Genomic DNA, 18591 nt, shown 5'->3' with positions numbered 1-18591 from the left:
GCCGACATGCTCGAACCCCTCCGACGAACCGGGCATGATGCGAGGAGGGAAGGAAGACTTCACTCGGCCGTCTCCCAGCCGTGGCGCGACGAACTCACACCGCCTCACTCGCCCGGTAGTGTCAGGGGGTAACCGCGGATCCCCCACCTAACCCAGGTAGGAGCCGGCCGCCGCGCCGCGGCCTACCCCCTGAGACGTCCCTAACCTCCGGCCCTGGACGGATGACGCCTAATCGCAAGGCCTCGAGTGTGGAAGCCGTTGAGCCGGGGAGAGCGGGAGAGGTGAGACCCGGGGGCCAGGGAGCGAGACAACGAGAATGACAATATACTTACCGCCGTACGAGACGACCGCCCGAAGGAATCCGGAGGGGCCTGAGAGAATACGGTCGCTTAACCGAACCGTGAAAGCGAGCCTGAGGGCGGAGAGACGGCGCGAATAACCCTAACCCTAAAAACATCTGGTGGGTGGTTTTTTCCGTAACCTTTTCTAGGAACGGCGCACGTTTTCTTATGTGGGGCAATGTGCCTGTGGTGTTTGATATACCAGCCTGTCGACCGACGGAGCCGACTAACCTGCCGAAAGACCGGTTACCCCGAACCGACAAGGCAGGAAAATTTAAGGATGCTATCTCTTCTCCCTTCTCCAATAAACAAGAATATTTTGAATTTCCACTACTCCTTTCCTTCCCCACACCCTCCAGATGTAAGAGTGAGAGTCGAATGTATAAACATGTCTCTCATCTCTGCGTTTAGGATTAGTGTTGTCTTGTGGTCCCAGACGCACGTTTTTAGGGAGAAGAGGACATTATACACAAAAGAGCGACAGGAGAAGTATCTATTTTACTGAAGTGAGCACAGTACCTGAGTTTTCCTTTTAAAGTTACATTCTGGTTATCGAAGTACGCAAGCAGCGAAAGAAGTCTCCTGTAACTCCCCATTCAAGGCTTGTGTGATGGGCTGTCCCGGATAAGAAGACAAGAGAAACAATTAAGAGCCCACAGGCGATCACGCTGGTTTGACCGAGGCATAGGCTGTCCTTCTAAAGCTCCTCACCTCTTGATCATTTTAACCGGTTCCTAACCTTCAAAGAGATTTGGATATGCTCCTCAAACTCTTTAGAAGAGCGACTTTTCTGATTTACATATCGTGTTCATTTGCGCAACAATAGATAATCCCATCACAGTCTCAGATAACAACAAAAAGTTCCGGTTAATGTAAACAATTCTAGCTCTACCTCTTAATCATCGGATTGGGTGAATTGTAGCAATTAACTGAGCTTTCTTTCTGAGAAATGTATATCCCTTTCTTTTAATATAGCAGGCGCACTGTTGATAACAAAATGACTGGCATTGGATTGTTGCTCTTAATTATGGATGTAATAACAGCCTCCCCAGCAATCACGAACCCCAACCATCCCTTAAATATTGATGTTCAACCAAGCATTCGCGATGGGGTCTTTAACATTTTGGAAACGCTCTCAACATTTTTCTATACCGCCTAGTAAGACACCTCGGTTTTGAACACCTAGCTTAACGCTCCACCTTAAACACAGTGATGCGCCGTGCCTGTCCATTTCCTGTGAATCCACTGATTTGTAACCCTAATAGACCTCGAACTTACATGAACAGATTTGCTATTTTTTTTTAACTACCATCATACAAATGGGTTCGCGCCCACGTCATCCTTCTACCTTCCTCCCTACTATAAGCTAGTTGATAGCAACCTTTTATATATTTGTTGTATTTCTAACCGGTCCTAATGTCCCTCCAACAAAAAACTACATTACGTTACGATTGTAGAGTTCTCAAGCTTCATGCGGCCCTGTCTATCAAAAAATGTGTTCGTATGAGGCCAACATCGGTGCCTGAAACAGAGGAAGGCCTATTTGTGTTTATCCCAAGGAAAAAAGGTGCGAAGATGTAACGCCCCCCCTACCTCCCGCCTATCGCCCCCCCGCCGCGCCCTCACCCTAACACCTACCCCTCACCTCTTCACCCCCAATTTCGATTACCTCCTGATCCATCAAATCAAAAAACTAATTGTTAAAGCTGTGTTGACCGTGAACGCGTTCGGAACCCTACCTAAGACCCTAGTACATATGGCGACCCGTAACTGCCTTAAAAGTGATTTAATTACAGCACCCCTTTAACTCGTCGTGCCCTCTTGCATACGCCAAGAGGTCTTCACATGTCCACCTTTGTAAACTACTTCTTTGTAATTGAATCCCCTCATATCTTTCCGTTTAGGTGTTAACGCCCGCGAAGCGTTGTACGAAACTCGTTCCGCTAAAAAACCTTATTATACCTCCACGTCGAGAAACTTGGTGGTCTTGGGCCCGGTGCGCCCCATTTCGTGATATATACCCTGCCGACCACCCGCCCTCCCCCGTCCGGGGCCGGCTATCGAGAAGAGCCGGGCGGCGGGCTTAAACCCTCTCCTCTGCAACGTGGGGTGTGATGACTCGTAACTCAGCATACACATCTCGGAATAACAAACAGCTTACAAACCGGTAGATAACCGCTTTTCTCGTGGATTGCTGTTTAGAGCACAATTCTCTAGTGACGGGTTACGGCCTAACTGACTTACGCGGTGGGATGAGTCAACGTGCGAGTGGCCAAATGCAGGAGCAGGCTGCACATGCGGGGAAGGCCCCACAACAAATACACAGTAACTGTAGCGACGTGGTACGTCTCTCCTGATGAGGTAGCTGGTAGTGCGAGCCCAGGTAGAGTGGTGCAGACTCTAGAGCGGCCCATGCGTCCGCGTTCTGCGCGGTGCTGCGACCCAACTCCGGGTTCGATTTGAGGGTGCTGTGAGGAAGGGGCGTCAGGCACTTGTGGTAACCAAACGGTGGTACAGTGGTGTTGGTCTACGTGCGGGTGGGCTAGGGCAAGGTTGTTACCAGCGAGGGCGGAGTGGTTTTATGGGTTACCCCGAGTCGTTAGACATGCAGACGTTTATCGCGTTTTGTTCAGCGAGAAACGGTAGGAGTTTTGGTTGCTTTTGAAGGAGACGCTGTGTGGAAGTCTGCTGGAGTCTACGCATGATTTGAGCATAAAGGTTGACGGCCATAACAAAGGAATTGTCGTGATGGAGCTGGTGCCGTGCTTTCCTCGACCAGTGCCGCATTTACCGACCTTGGTGTGGATTCCTGTCAGAGACGTAACATGGAACGTAGGAGCGATGTGCGCTGGTCATAGTGAGCAGGTCTGCGTCTCACAGTGTTCGAGTACGGGAGATTGCTTTCTCCTCTCTCGGTGGCTCTTCGGCTGAACAAACTCATGCCTTGCGTCTTGGGGCTACGCGCGAGCTCGCAAAACCTCGACAATGATAAGTTGGGAAACTATGGTAGTTTCTTGCTACCTGCTTGTCATTTCCGGTCTTTACGACAGCGCACGCCTCTCTTGGCTCTATGGCCGCGATTCGTGTATGTTGATAAGCCTGCGGTTGGTTGGTGACACGCTTCGTCAGCAAAGAGGTCAAGCCGTTTGGCGTCGCTTGCTCTGTTGGACGTTGATCCTTAACCCGTTGACGCTTCCTTTGGGTAGGCCATGCGTCTTGCGACGAGTGGAGGGAGTTCCGTTGGTGAAGAGGTGATAGATGAGGTCTATACATGCTGCTATCTGCCCTTTCAGGCACAAGATAACGCCTCTCTGTTTTCTTGGCAGGTCAGAGCAACGAGGTTGCGCATTTGCCATAAGGTGTGGATTCGTGTCCTCTATGTATCGTTCGGATGTGGATCGTAGTGATGGTAGTGCACCTGTGTTATGATCCTCGATCGTGTTTGGGCACAGGGGAATGTGCCCACAGAGTTCTCATAGCGACGTCACAGCTCATTCATGCTGGATTGCGGGCTCGTATTGTGTTGTTGCTCACATGAAGCTGTTGGTTTGAATAGGTAGCTTTTAAGTGTGTCTTCCAGCGGCTCCGTTGTGCCTGGACCGTGCTCCACGAACGGCCTTGATTCGAGGGTAGGAGATTGAGGTATGGAAAGGATCAGCTTGGATCAGCCGGTCTTTCGCCGGCGCTGTCTCCTTGCCCTTCGGGTTCGGGTCGTTTCACGTTGGTTTATGGTGAGGATACGCGGAGGAGGTCTCTAATGAACGGTTTGGCGTGTCTGCCTGGCGACTGGTTTGAGCTACGACTATGTGTTTGCTACTCGGTGCGATGCCTCGGCCTGGGGGTGCTTATTCAGGGATGGCTGATCAGCACCCTCACGTCAGTGTGGTGATGTAGGCCGGTGTGTGGAGGAGAAGTCAACTCTGCCCGGGCACTCGAGCCAAGGAGACCAGCAACCTGTTGAAAGGAGACATGTAACCGCCTGGAGTTCAGACGCTGGTGTAGGCCAGGGATCATTGCACGAGAGGGCTGGTTGAGCAGTTGTGCTGCTACTAGTGGTGGGATGGTTCGTCTGTGTGGCTACATCGCCAGAAGTGTTGGTGCAATCAGCTAGTGATTTGCCGGTATAAAGATAGGGTCTGACTCTGGTCATCTGAATTAAGGAGCTGCGGGGAGTGTCATCAGCGAGGGCAGAGACGCGCGAATGCGAGGAAAAGGGGAGGGAGATGTCTCTCTGGTCCGGTGCCAGCGGCTGGGTTGATTTGGCAACGGCAGACAGTGTTTCCTCTCAGAGATCTCAGTCGTTGACGGTATGATCGGCATGCATCCACATTTGTTATGATTTGGGCCATATTTCCAAGCCACATCACGCATATGACATCTACAGGCTCGAGCTGCAATCTTGGCTCCGCTCTGCCCTAGATGTTCTAGGCTCGTCGGGTAGCTCTGTACCTTCCAGGAGATTGTAGTAGTCTCTAGCTGGTCCAGCTCGGACTCCAGCACTTAGCTCTCTGTCATTAGTGTGTGTAGGGAGGCTAGTCGATGATTGACTGTCAGCGAGCTTCTGTCAGGGGCTGCTGGCAGTTTGCGATTCTCGGCACATCTCTCATTCGTACTGCCTCCACCGCGCTAGGTGGAGGTAGGTGGGGTAAGCACGTGCTCTGGTGGCTAGAAGGGCGTTGGATCACTCACGTATTGGAGGATTGGATATGGGCAAGCACTCAATAGTAGGGATGGTCCTACTGACAGTAGGCCGTTACTTACTTTGTATGACTGTTGGTTCTTCAGACTGTGTTGGCTCAATACTCTCCATTCCACGTGCGGTCTGCCTGCCTTGTCTCACTACTGTCGGAGTATCGGCAAGATGGAACTGGGGCGGTTGGGGATGCGGCTAAGGCTATAGTACGCGCGCCATGGCGGCGCCACTCCAGGGGTGCCAACGACCCACCAGTGTTCTCGAATGGTAATATCTTCACAACGTTGACACGGCTCGGACTATGGTAATGATTGAGCAGATACATCTTGAGACATCTAGTTAGCGAAGGTGTAACCGTCTTTTCTATGCAGGACGTCATAAGTAAGTGGCCGGTAAATTTCGTATGTAATTCGTAATCCTGCTTCAACCAGAAGTTTTCGATTGTTTTGTGTTGTGATTTAGAGAGATTTCTCAAGTCGGCTGCAAGTATTTTCTATTTGTTTACTCCCAGTGCAACCAATAGACCTCCTTCTAATTATAGATTGCATTATAGATGATTGGTTGTGCGCTCTCGGTGATATTAGTAATATTTTATGGGATTCATTATCGCACGAAGCTTGGAGTTTCCTGAGTAGTGTGAAGCTCCTCTTTTTCTATCTTATGCAGATGATAGTTAGAGTTGCACTATATATATAGTTATGTGATTCAAGTATTTTCTCTCCTCTCTTAGAGGATGAGTGAATGCCCTAATTTAGGGGTTTCATGTGAAAGACAATAGACTAGGTCAGTCTTGGCTGTCCTTATGTATGATTTTGTGAGACTGGACTTTCTTGTAAGTAATGCAGCTGGATAGTCTTGATAGGCTTATGGACTGACTCACACGGATCTGTGACCTGAATCGGGATTTGGATGTTTTTGAGGACGATCCGCAGAAAGGTTGATCGCTCAGCTGTGTGTTGCGTCCGAATGTTGAGTGTTATTAAGATGGCTAGCAGTGGTCAGGATTCGGTGATCTAGATAGGATAATGTTCTGATAGTTTCCGTCGATTGCTGTTCTAATGTTAGTGTATCTAAACATGGTCCTCGTCTGCTTTTATGGTCATGCGACTGGCGGATAAGTAAGCTACCTCTATCTGTGCGAACAGGAGTTCGTACTTTTCCTCGTGGTTGCTATCGCTATATCTACTCCCAAATTCTGAGATTAGAGGTGTCAATGCTTAGAATGGTGCTAGGGCCAGTCTATCTGTGCTTTGGTTTTTGTGAACCTTTTTCTGCGTATGACATAGGTTAAGATAGAGTTCTACCTAGAGACGCGGGAGTGTGTTTCGCGAGTTTTGGATCGCTGATACCCGTGATAGATTGCCCACGTGTTCTTTCCACTGCACCGCTGCCTGGATCCTTTGAGTGAGCGTTGAGACTATTGTTGCTTATGAACGTGTGCTCGTGCCCCCACTTCGTGCGTGTTCGCTACTGCTTTCAAAAGTGTACCTAAGGGAGATCGCCGGCTGGGAGCCAGCGGGAGAAGTAGGTCTCGATGGGGTGGGGTATAGGTGTAGAGATGCGATAGGAGGGCGTCCTCTCCCACCCCCCCAACCTCCTTTGACAAGCTCCCTAGCAGGACGGACCAACGCTTCCGTACACTGACAGAGCCAAAAAGACTGAGTCCTGGTCAAATGGAGATGGCCCGGTGCGCCATCAGGATCGCATAAACGAGTGGTAGGGCATACATCATTGCGGCGTGCACGGGGAGTTTCTTACGAGGCCGCGAACCGCGCTGCGGTTGTTGGCGCGTCTCCGCACGCATTGAGGCGAAAACATCTGATGGTACCTAATGTCGTTAGGGCGTAATAACGTAAGGCACTCGTAGTTAATAGTCAATCGAGAACCACCTCTTTTGTGTAGTAGCGACCGGGTTTGTTGGTGGATGGCAGTTGAGCTCTGAACTTGGCTTCAGAGATGCTAAGTCGATCAGTAGCTCTCTAGTTAGGTAGTCTTGTGGGACGAGAGCGTGAGGCTCTGGAGGGAAATCGAGAGACGTGGGGGTAGTTGGCGCGTATCGGTGTGCAGGGCCCCTTCGCGATACATAGCGGGGTGGGAGGCGCCTTCTAAGATGGTGCACGTACTGCGGGGAGAGCGTTACAGGCCTGAAATTTTATGGGCGCTAGAGGCTCTTGTGTGACTGGGGTACTGGGGGCGCTTAGGAGCCGGTGACAACTCGCTATGCCGGTCGCTGGTGGCGCTGCTGGTTACCGGACAGCTCCCCCGCTGGTGCCAGAGGCTGCGTGTTGCAATGCAGTGTGCGTGCATGTCTCAGGGCGGCTGCGTTAGTTTGTTGATGACTAGGATCGATGTGACACCAGACACGACCACCTCGGAGATGTCAGAACCGGCAGTTTTGGAGTTCTTTGTCCCTCATGCAACTATTGCCAGGCCGTGATCATGAAATCGGGGCTCAGACACGAAGTGAGCTGACTAAATATAGGGCGTCGGACAGGGCGTTACGCCCGCGTACGCACGTTGTTCTGGCTGGGAGGTCTGTCGGCGCCTGTGGGGACCTCCCGGAAGCTCAGAAGCTGATCCGTGGCTCCCAGAGACATGTATGCCTAGACCCGCCGGACGCGGCGACCTCGCTGCGTTCTGTCGGTATCGCAAATCGATCGTGGTATGTGTGGTGAACGGGTACAACTTTGTATGTGCAATCCGTGTGAAGTGACGGGAAGACTCTAGGAGTACGAGTATCTCCGACGGCACAGGATATAGCAACGGGCAGGGTACCTTGTCGCGGTAAGTTGCAACTGAACCGCCCCACATCATATATACGCTTTGCGATTAGTTTCGCTGGCTGAAATCGCCTGATAGGGAAGGCGCAGGTCTGTGAACGATGGCACTCTCTCCATGCGTGTTCTTGTAATTAAAGACGTGGCTTTATGTGGGTTAGCCGAGGCGTTAGCTATCATAGGTCTCCTCTCTCCCCTAAAGGTAGGCACAGCGACAACAGATGGCCAAGAGCAGTGATTCTAGCAGGGCCTCAGGACCGCTCCATGTTAGCTGCATGGCGTGGCCGTTGTATCCTGTAGCCGTGATAGGCTCACTTGCTCGGGGTTGAATGCGGGCTACAGTCTGGTGGCAGATGAGGAGCCTTTAAGCGGGGATACGGACCCGCTTCCTTGCCATTGTTCCCCATGTTACTAATGACTGGTTCCAGTCATTTGATCCTGGGAACTAGGTTCTGGTTACTATGGTTAGCAAGTGTGTCTGTGTGGCTGGGGGGAGTGGTTGAGATTAAGGCCAGGTCTACACTGCGACTTTAAATCGGGTTTAATTGCCATTATACCGATTTAACGCTGTATCCGTTCACACGACGTCGCATTTAATATCGAGTTAAACGGCTCCTTAAATCGATTTCGGAACTTCTCCCAACGAGAGAGTAGCGCTAATTCGATAGTGATACTCGGATTGAGGTTCATGTGGACGAAATCGACGTTATTGGCCTCGGGCGGCATCCCAGAGTCAGCACTGACGCTCTGGACAGCAATCTGAACTCGGTGCCGGGCAGCGTAAACAGAAAAGCCCGCGAACTTTTGAATTAATTTCACTGCTGCCCGAGCGTGTGGAGCTTGATCAGCACGGTGACTGCAGTTGAATCGAAAAAGCCTCCAGCATAGATTACGGGAGATACTAGTATGATCGCTTTGTATGGGAGACAGATCTTTTGATGCAGCTCCGTTACAGAACCGAAGTGCCAAAGCGTTTGAAATAAACTCCAGAACACAGCGCCTGCGGGAAAAGCGTAAGGCGGAGCCAGAGCTCAAATGGTGGACGCTCTGAAGGATGGGAGGGGTACGGTACTGAGGACTCCGTTATCTACAGTCCACAGCAGTCTCTAAGAATTGTATCTTGCTACTCCATGTGCTAGTCTCACGGTTCAACACAGTGTCTGGCGTTGGTTCAGGGAACAGCTCCTCAGTTTATTTCCGCCCACCACCACGTGAAAAAAAATGGAAGGAAAGATTGCGTGTGCTATGGGTTTGCTCAATGCACTCCGCGGAAAAGGCGCCAGAAGGGTTGTCTGCGTGCCTTCACAAGGGATGGGTGAGGCTGTACCAGGCACCACCCGGGCAGCTGTTTTCTGCCCATCAGGCACTGTTGCTCTCAACACCGGGGAACTATGGAGACGTGAGGAACAGAACCCACAGTGCCTCGCTCCTGAAATCGATGTAGCTGTGGACCATGGACGGCAAACAATCGAGTGCAATATCGCTGGGGATCCCTTATGACGCGCTAAACCGATTTTTTTAGATCTGTGTTGTTGTTATAATAATCGGTTTTAGCTAATTTCAGAATAATTCTGCGTGTAGAACGTACCGTGCTTTGATATTCAAAGTGCTGGATTGGGAGGGATATGTTGTAGTATAGCGAGGCAGGGGGGGGGGGGGAGAGGAGGAAAATATAAGGAATGCTATCTCTCTCCCTTCTCCATAAACAAGAATATGATTCCCTTCTCTCTCTCCCCCACTCAGAGATAGATAAGAGAGAGTGAAATGTCTCTCATCTGCTTTTAGGAATTAGTGTGTCACTTGTGGTCAGACAGCACGATTTTAGGGAGAAAGAGAAGAGAGTATTACTGAGTGAGCAAGTCCTGAGGTTTCCTTTAAAGTTATCCTGGTTCGGAAAGCAGGAAAGAAGTGTGTGTGTGAAGTGGGTGTGGGGATAGAGAAGCAGCTGTTTTGGAGAGGCAATAAGGCTGTATGACTTTAACGGTTCAAACGGAAGACATTGGAATGCTCCAATTTTAGAAGAGTTTCTCCTGTTACATAATATTTGTGTCTAATTAGGCAAAAGAAAGTCTCAGAAACAAAAAAGGTAATTATGTACATTTCTAGGATTAACCTCTTAACCTTAGGAATTAGTGAGTGATTTTGTAGCAAACTTAACTGAGGCATTTCATGTTCTCTGAGAAATGTAGTTATTTTTCCTTATAATGCTGTGCACTGCTTTGACAAAATGTCACAGGCATCTGGATTGTTTAGCTTAACTCATAATTATTTGAGAATACGTGGAAATACAAAAGATACCTCTCCCAGCCCAGAAAGCAATAAAACAAAACACTTCTTTTTACATATAAATTGATGTCAACCAAAGCATGAGCATGGAGCTTCTTCACTTCTTGGAAGTTCAATACACTCATTCATTCCAGGAAGAATAGACCTGTTTTGAAAAAGGTACCAGAACAGTGATGCAGCCTGTGCTGCATTTCTGAAACTGGTATCTTTGCTAAATTAGGAATAACTGAAGATTTGTTAGTTTTTTTTTTTAAATGATTACACTCATAAAATTAGGGTTGCATTTCTACTCATATATATAGAAGCACATTGAGTGAGAAATGCAACCTTAATTTTATATATGTGTGTGTATTTTATACCTATCTATAGCTATAAACAACAAAAAAAGCCAAACTTGAAACCTGATATCAGGATTCATGACTTCTCCAGAAGCATTTTATGGATAGAGCCTTGATTCCTACATTAAAAAATAACTTATGCTGGAATGTATTACTGACTGCATCAACCAATGCCAATCTATAACTGCAACTTATTTAAAGGGATTCTATTTTTCTGTTTTTAATTAAAAACAAAATTTTCTGCTAAAGGACCTTTGAATAGCATCTCCTGAAATAATAAAAAAAAAACTTTTAAAAACTTGTGTGGTGTGAGAGGGATATTTCTACTACCCTCATGTTCAGAAGTGATTTTTTACAGGCCACCCTTTATCTGTCATGCCCTTCCCTTGCATAGAAAAGATGGTTACTCACCTTTGTAACTGTTGTTCTTCAAGATGTGTTGCTCATATCCATTCCAGTTAGGTGTGCGCGAGCCGTGTGCACGTTCGTCGGAAGATTATTACCCTAGCAACACTTGGTGGGTCGGTTGGGCACCCCCTGGAGTGGCGCCGCCATGGCGCTGGATATATACCCCTGCCGACCCAACCGCCCCTCAGTTCCTTCTTGCCGGCTACTCCGACAGTGGAGAAGGAGGGCGGGTTTGGAATGGATATGAGCAACACATCTCGAAGAACAACAGTTACAAAGGTAAGTAACCGCCTTTTCTTCTTTGAGTGCTTGCTCATATCCATTCCAGTTAGGTGATTCCCAAGCCTTACCTAGGCGGTGGGGTCAGAGTGAGATGTGGCAGAATGCAAAACTGCTGAGCCAAAGGCTGCATCATCTATTGACTGTTGAACCAGAGCACAAATACAAAGCAAAGGTGTGGACCGAGGACCAGGTAACTGTGCGACATATCTCCTGGATAGGTACACGAGCCAGGAAGGTGGCAGATGAAGCCTGAGCCCTGGTAGAATGTGCGGTGATGTGGCTTGGGGAAATATGAGCCAAATCATAACAAATGTGGATGCATGCCGTCATCCAAGATGAGATCCTCTGAGAGGAAACAGGTAGGCCTTTCATTCGGTCTGCTACCGCGACAAAGAGTTGGGGCGTTCTATGAAATGGTTTTGTCCGCTCAATATAAAATGCGAGCACTCTACGGACGTCCAGGGAGTGCAATTGTTGCTCCCATCGCGTTGAGTGTGGCTTCGGGAAGAAGACCGGGAGAAAGATGTCCTGGTTAACATGAAAGGCCGAAACCACCTTAGGGAGGAATGCCGGGTGTGGTCGCAACTGCACCTTGTCCTTGTGGAACACAGTGTACGGCGGATCCACCGTAAGAGCCCTAAGCTCGGAGACTCGTCTCTGGCCGATGTAATGGCTACAAGGAAAGCTGTCTTCCAAGACAGGTATAGTAGCGAGCAGGTTGCTAATGGCTCGAAGGGGGGAGACGTAAGTCTGGTTAAAACCAGGTTGAGGTCCCAGGTAGGGGCTGGGTGGCGTACTTGAGGGTATAAGCGCTCCAAGCCCTTGAGGAACCTCAAAACCATAGGGTGTGAGAACACGGAACGACCACCTTCACCAGGGTGGAAGGTAGAGATGGATGCTAAGTGTACCCTCAGTGATGATACTGCTAGGCTCTGCTGTTTGAGAAACCAGAGGTAGTCCAAAATAGAGGGGATCGAGACCTCAGTGGGAGTACGATTAAGCGTTCAGCACCAGCAGGAGAAACGCTTCCACTTGGTCAGGTACGTTGACCGGGTGGAAGGCTTCCTTCTACCCAGGAGAACTTGTCATACTGATTCAGAGCAACATAACTCTGACTGGTTTAGCTATGCAGCAGCCACGCCATGAGGTGAAGAGCCTGCAGGTCCGGTGGCGAAGCCTGCCGTGGTCCTGAGTTATGAGGTCTGGGTGGAATGGCAGGGTAATTGGGTTGGCTATCGACAGGTTGAGCAACGTGGTGTACCAGTGCTGCCTGGGCCACGCTGGAGCGATCATGAAGATGCGCACTCTGTCCCTGCGAAGTTTCAGCAGGACCTTGTGAACCAGCGGGAACGGTGGGAAGGCATAAAGGAGCTGGCTCTTCCACAGCATCAGGAAAGCCTCCGAGATCGATCCCGGGGAGAGACCTTGGAAGGAGCAGAACATCTGGCATTTCCTGTTCTCGCGCGAAGCGAACAGGTCTATGTGGGGAAATCCCCACTTCTGGAAAAAGAATGCATAACGTCCAGGTGGATCGACCACTCGTGAGACAGGAAAGACCTGCTGAGTCGATCGCCAGGGTGTTCTGAATGCCTGGGAGAAAGGATGCTACCAGATCTATCGAGTGGGCTATGCACAAGTCCCAGAATGGATGGCCTCCTGACAAAGGGGAGAGGACTGTGTCCCTCCCTGTTTGTTTATGTAGTACATGGCCGTTGTGTTGTCTGTAAACACTGAGACACAACGGCCTCGCAACTGTTGTTGGAATGCCTGGCACACCAGGCGGACTGCTCTCAGTTCTCGAACATTTAGTGTAATGCCAGCTCCTGAGAAGACCAAAGGTCATGAGTACGAAGGTGACCGAGGTGAGGACCCCAGCCGAGAGATGACGTGTCCGTCGTCAGGGACATTGAGGGTTGGGGCGGATGGAACGGCATCCCTGCACACACCAGGAAGAGAGTTAGCCACCATTCTAGGGAGCCTAGGGTGCTTGGGGGAATGGTGACTATTGTGCCTATTGGGTCCCTGCCCAGGCGGTATACCAAGTTGAGCCAAACTTGGAGAGGACGGAGGTGGAGTCTGGCGTGTTTGGTTACCAACATGTAGGCAGCCATGTGACCCAGGAGACCGAGACAAGTGTGAGCCGAGGCCGCCGGAAAATTCTGTAGACCTCGGATGATTGTTGCCATTGCCTGAAACCGTGGCTGTGGTAAGCAGGCTATGGCTAGATTGGAGTCCAAGATAGCTCCTATGAAGTCTAACCTCTGCATGGGAACCAGAATGGATTTTTCTATATTGATCATCAGGCCTAGACATGTGAATAGGTCCTTGACGATGCCCACATGCTGGGTGACTTGTGTCTCGGAGGCCCCTTGGATGAGCCAATCATCCAGATACGGAAAAATGTGTATCCAACGTCGGCGGAAGTAGGTGGCAAATACGGCCATAGACTTTGTAAACACCGTTGGGGCTGCAGAAAGGCCTAACGGCAGGAGAGTAAGCTGGAAGTACTGATGGTTGGCTACAAAGCGGAGGTATCTCTTGTGTGGAGGAAAGATGGCTATGTGAAAGTACGCGTCCTTCATATCGAGGGCGGCAAACCAGTCTCCAAGGACGGGATCATGGTTCCCAGGGATATCATGCGGAACTTCAACTTTATCATAAACTGGTTGAGTCCTCGCAGGTCTAGGATAGGTCTGAGACCTCCCTTCGACTTGGGGATTAGGAAATAACGGGAGTAAAACCCCTTGCCCCTTTCATCCATCGGTACCTCCTTTATAGCTCCTATGGCGAGGAGCGTCTGCACCTCTTAAAAAGGATGCTCGTGAAAAAGGGTCCCTGGAAGAATGGAACGGGTTGGAGAGGGTGGGAGCGCAAGGAAAAAAAAGGTATGAAATAAATTGATGAGGCTGCGTTACCATACTCACCGTGTTTAGACCCAGTCGATCTTGAATGTTATAGCTGGTACCATCGCCGGATTGAAGATGTAGGATGAGATGGTGTCCTGCGACCACTTGTCGCTGCCTGTCTGTGTATATGTCCTTGTCTTTCTAACGCACCCGAGTATGGGTGGTAGGCTGTGGCGAACGGCCCCTGCGTTGGGCACCGGCTTTGCATACCAGAGAGCGCATTATGACCCTTTCTGTCTTCCAGGCTTGCCAGCATGGTTGGTCAGTCTTCTTCGAGAAGAGCCCTTTCACCATCAACGGTAAGTCGATGGTAATAACCTGCGCTGGTGGAGCTTTAAACCTCAAAGCCATGAGATGCGCACCGAGGCACGACCGAGGCCAGAGTCCTGGCTGCTGAGTCTGCTGCATCCCAACAAGCCGAGGAAGTTCTGGCCAACCTTTTTCCCTTCCTCCAAGAGGGCAGTGAACTCTTGGCGGGAGTCTTGAGGGAGAAGCTCCGTAAACTTACCCACCGCCGCCCAGGTGTTATAATTATAGCGGCTAAGCAAGGCTTGTTGATTTGCCACCCAGAGCTGTAGGGCCCCTGCCGAGTACACCTTGCGGCCGAGTAGGTCCATTCGCCTAGCCTCCTTCGATTTCAGGGCTGGCGCCTGCTGGTCATGGCGTTCCCTCTCATTAACAGACTGGACAAGTAGTGAGCAGGGAGGAGGATGGACATACAAGTACTCGTACCCCTTAGAGGGCACCACATATTTACGCTCGACTCCCCTGGCCGCAGGAGGGATAGAGGCTGGGGACTGCCATATAGTATCGACATTCGTCTGGATGGTCCGAAAAAACGGTAGGGCCACTCCAGCGGGGGCAGCCGCTGATAGAATGTCCACTACCGGGTCCTCCTCCATCTGGAGGTTCATATTGAGTGCTACCCTCCTTAGGAGGTCCTGATGGGCTCTCAGGTCGACTGGAGGAGGGCCTGAGGAAGATGTTCCTGCCACCGCCTCATCTGGAGAAGAGGAAGAGGAAATGCCGGCGACGAGTGGGTCCTGGGTGTCCTCTTGCTCTTGGGCGATCTCCTGCTCCAGAGGAACCTGGGAGTCCGGTGGGTGGACTGGGGCTTCCTCCGCAGCATTCAGAGGGGGACGGCTAACCGTGGCCTCTGGCACTCGGTGCTCTGATGAGACAGAGCGGGATGGAACTACAGGTACGCCTTGGGCCTGGTGGTACGCCCAAGGTGTCCAGAAAGACCACTGATGGGTCCTTGGTCCTGGTCCTAGTCCTCTTGGAAGACTCTGGTGGGCATGCCCAAGGTGTCCAGAAAGACCAGTGATGGATCCTTGGTCCTGGTCCTGGTCCTCTTGGAAGACTCTGGTGGGCACATCAGAATCGCGGTCCTGAGCATAAGAGCTGTCCGCGTGGGACGACACTGATGCGTGTCTGGATGGCTATGGATGTGCTGAAAAGCCCTGGGCAAAGTCTCTGTCTCTAGCGGACCTTGCCCTACTTGGCACCGGGGACCGGTACCGGGAGGCATACCAGTACCGGGAACGAGATCGGGACCTGCGACCAGAGCGGTGCCGGGAGATCGACCGAGATCTCGAGACTCAACGTCGGGAACGGCTACAGGAGTCACGGTGCCTGGAGCGGTGCCGGGAGCTGGAATGGTGCTGAGAGTAGTGGGCCGGCGAATGAGATACCGACCGGTGCCGCGAGTGTGACCGGTACCGAGGAGAACAGTACCGGGACTGCGAGCGGCGTTGGGGGCGGGAGCGCCGACGGGACCTGGAGCGTCCACTGGACCATGATCGTGAACGGTGCCACTCTGCTGTGCTGACAGAGGATGGCCTTATCAAGGCAGGCTTGCCGATAGACTGTATTACCCGCACCTTGCAAATGTGACACTTATCTGCCAGGTGAGATTCTCCGAGGCACTTAAGGCAGGAGTCGTGTGGATCTCCTGTTGGCATCGGCTTATGACAGGCCGAGTGCAGTTTGAAACCCGGTGAACCGGGCATGGCCCCGGCACCGGGAAGGGGCTAATCCCTGCACCCCTCTTAACTATGAGCAATAAAAATTAACTATAACTATATAACTTTGAACTATATACACAACAAAATAACTAGAGAACTACGAGTAGCTAGGGAGGTGGAAGTCAGTGAAACCACACTCCATTGTTCCAGCGACCGACACGGGCGGTAAGAAGGAACTGAGGGGTGGTTGAGTCGGCAAGGGTATATATCCGGCGCCAGAGTGGCGCCAATCCAGGGGGCGCCCAGACAACCCACCGAGTGTTGCTAGGGTAAAAATCTTCTGACGAACATGCACGCAGTGCACGCACACCTAACTGGAATGGATATGAGCAAGCACTTGAAGAAGAAGCCTGATTGCTGCTCTTCCAGTTTCAGCTTTGCTGCTGCTATTACTAGTAAACGTCTTCTTTCAGGATCTAAGTAGCGCAGTTCATGAGAGTGAAGTTATAATGGTTGAGACAGAAATTGTAAGTAATAAAACAGTGAAATTGATAACACACACAAAGTGATATCAAATGCATGAAAAACATTTCTTATCTCTTTCAGTTTTGGTAATCTTCAGTGTTTTTTGTAACAGTAGGCACAACGTTTTCAGATAGTAATTTGATTTTCAGACTGATGATGCAATTTCCCCTTCAAAATCAGAAGTAATTTTCCCACATACAGTGTAGGACGGTTATGGAAAATGCAATGTTAGTCTGTATTATTCTACTAAAACTAAAAAATAGTTCATATAAAAAACTCCTTAAGAACAGATTCTACATAACCTGGGAAGGTTTATACTTAAATCTGAATTGTCAAAGCCACTGTGGGTCTGAATTATTTCTCATATTTCTGAATACCAGTGACTTGATAAAAACTTCTTCACATGTGGGAAAATGTTACAGCATGAGAATTGTGATGAAAATGAAAGCAGTACGTAAAAGCTCATTTGAATGGCAGTAGAACAGACACTGTTTTTAAAATTACCTTAATAACTTCCTTTTTCTCTCAGCAGCAGAAGTCATTGCCATATATGATGGCTGTTCATGTATTGGACCAGGATTTCTATTCAGCAATGATGGAAGACCAAGTCTGAAATTAAAATAAGATACTAATTTAAATTATGAAAACCCTATCTATCCTGTGTGAAAACAGTTATTTTTTCACTTTAAGTCAAGTGAGTGTTTTTCAACTGAAAAACACAGTACTGGTAATAAAATGAACTTATTCCAAATAAAACAGTTATAATGTCTTTTTTGAAAGGTAAGAACATACTTTATAACTTTCCTTTTGAAAGCCAAAACACGGTACTACAATATTAGTAGTTAACGTATATATATATATGGCAGTTTTCATCAGGGGACTACAAAGTGCTTTTGAAGGAGGATTAGTATTTCTCCATTTTACAGATAGGAACAATTCTTAACTTCTCTGAATCTCAGTTTTTCTGAGGCCAAACAGAAGCGGTACTGGGAATTGTACTCAGTTTTCCTGACTCCCAGTAAGTGCCCTCTACCTCATCTCTAGTATATTAGGTAGCAAAATACATCCAAAATGACTAGAAAATTTAACAACTTAATTTGCAATTTGTTTTTGCAGTTTGTTTTTAATGTGTTATTAAAACAGGATAGGAGTTTCAAAAATGCTAAGTGTTGGCTTGACTCTCCTCTCACTGAAGTAAATGGAAATTTTACTATTGACCTCAACGACCAATGCTGGAACTTTTGGGGGAAAAAAAAAAAATCACACCATTAGCTATTTAAGTTTACTAGAAAAATAGAAAACAGTATAACTAAAACATTAACTGCATGAAAAGAAGCAATATAAAACAAAGCATGTAGGAAAAGAGAAATACAAAAAGAATGAGGAATTCTGCTCATGCACAGAACTACCTTTGTAAAACATTGCTGTTGCTGCACAGGTGTGACTCCTTTTCAGACAAGTCAGCAGAAGGGTCATTTGTGTTACTTGCACCTTCGTAAAGAGTCACTGTTGAGTTCATGTCTGTCTGTTCACACTCTGGTATCATGTTACATGTGAAGTCCATGTCACACTCTTCTTTCAAAGGGAAATGAATGTCTACGTTACAATTGTTAACTTTGGGAAAGCTTGCCACTTGTAATGGTTGCTTTACCACAGTCTGTGTACAAAAGATTGGCATAGATTTTCTGCAAACTTCTGGTGTGTACACAATAGGACGGACCTCCTTGCTGAGGGAATCCTCCAGGCAACTAAGGCTAGACTGCTCAGAAGCTTCAGGACTTTGTGCTGTTGCTGGAGAGTTCATGAGCTTCCGCCTTGTTCTTTTTTGTGGAGGGACTGCACGTTCGCTTACATGTTGAACATTTTTCTTGACTGCTTCTGAAGGTGTACCTGTTCAATATAGTGAAGACTAGTTAGTAGTTTACCGAAACTCTGTTCATTAAAGCACTGCTTTCCCACTACCCACAATCCAAACTAGTGTAGCTAGTTATAGGATTTGTAGGCAGGAGTTGTAGACCAAGCTGGATGAGCAAGCATCTCAGAGAGGTGATTAAGAAAAAGCAGAAAG

General features: G+C 49.0%; 1 protein-coding gene across 1 annotated transcript in view; it reads right to left on the bottom strand.

The window, feature by feature from the left end:
- The window catches only part of KIF18A (kinesin family member 18A), a 144534-nt gene that overhangs the window by 13582 nt on the left and 112361 nt on the right, over positions 1 to 18591 (bottom strand). The window contains exons 13-14 of the mRNA XM_075065226.1: positions 17933 to 18413; positions 17028 to 17132 (exon numbers count right to left, since the gene is read on the bottom strand). Of these exons, the coding sequence (XP_074921327.1) occupies positions 17028 to 17132; positions 17933 to 18413 (586 nt within the window). The remainder of the gene's footprint in view (positions 1 to 17027; positions 17133 to 17932; positions 18414 to 18591) is intronic.

This window comes from Chelonoidis abingdonii, chromosome 4 (assembly GCF_003597395.2).
Source record: "Chelonoidis abingdonii isolate Lonesome George chromosome 4, CheloAbing_2.0, whole genome shotgun sequence".
In the NCBI taxonomy this organism is placed as follows: domain Eukaryota; kingdom Metazoa; phylum Chordata; order Testudines; family Testudinidae; genus Chelonoidis; species Chelonoidis abingdonii.
Note: the sequence above shows the minus strand (reverse complement) of the source record. Positions and strands in the feature narration are given on the sequence as shown.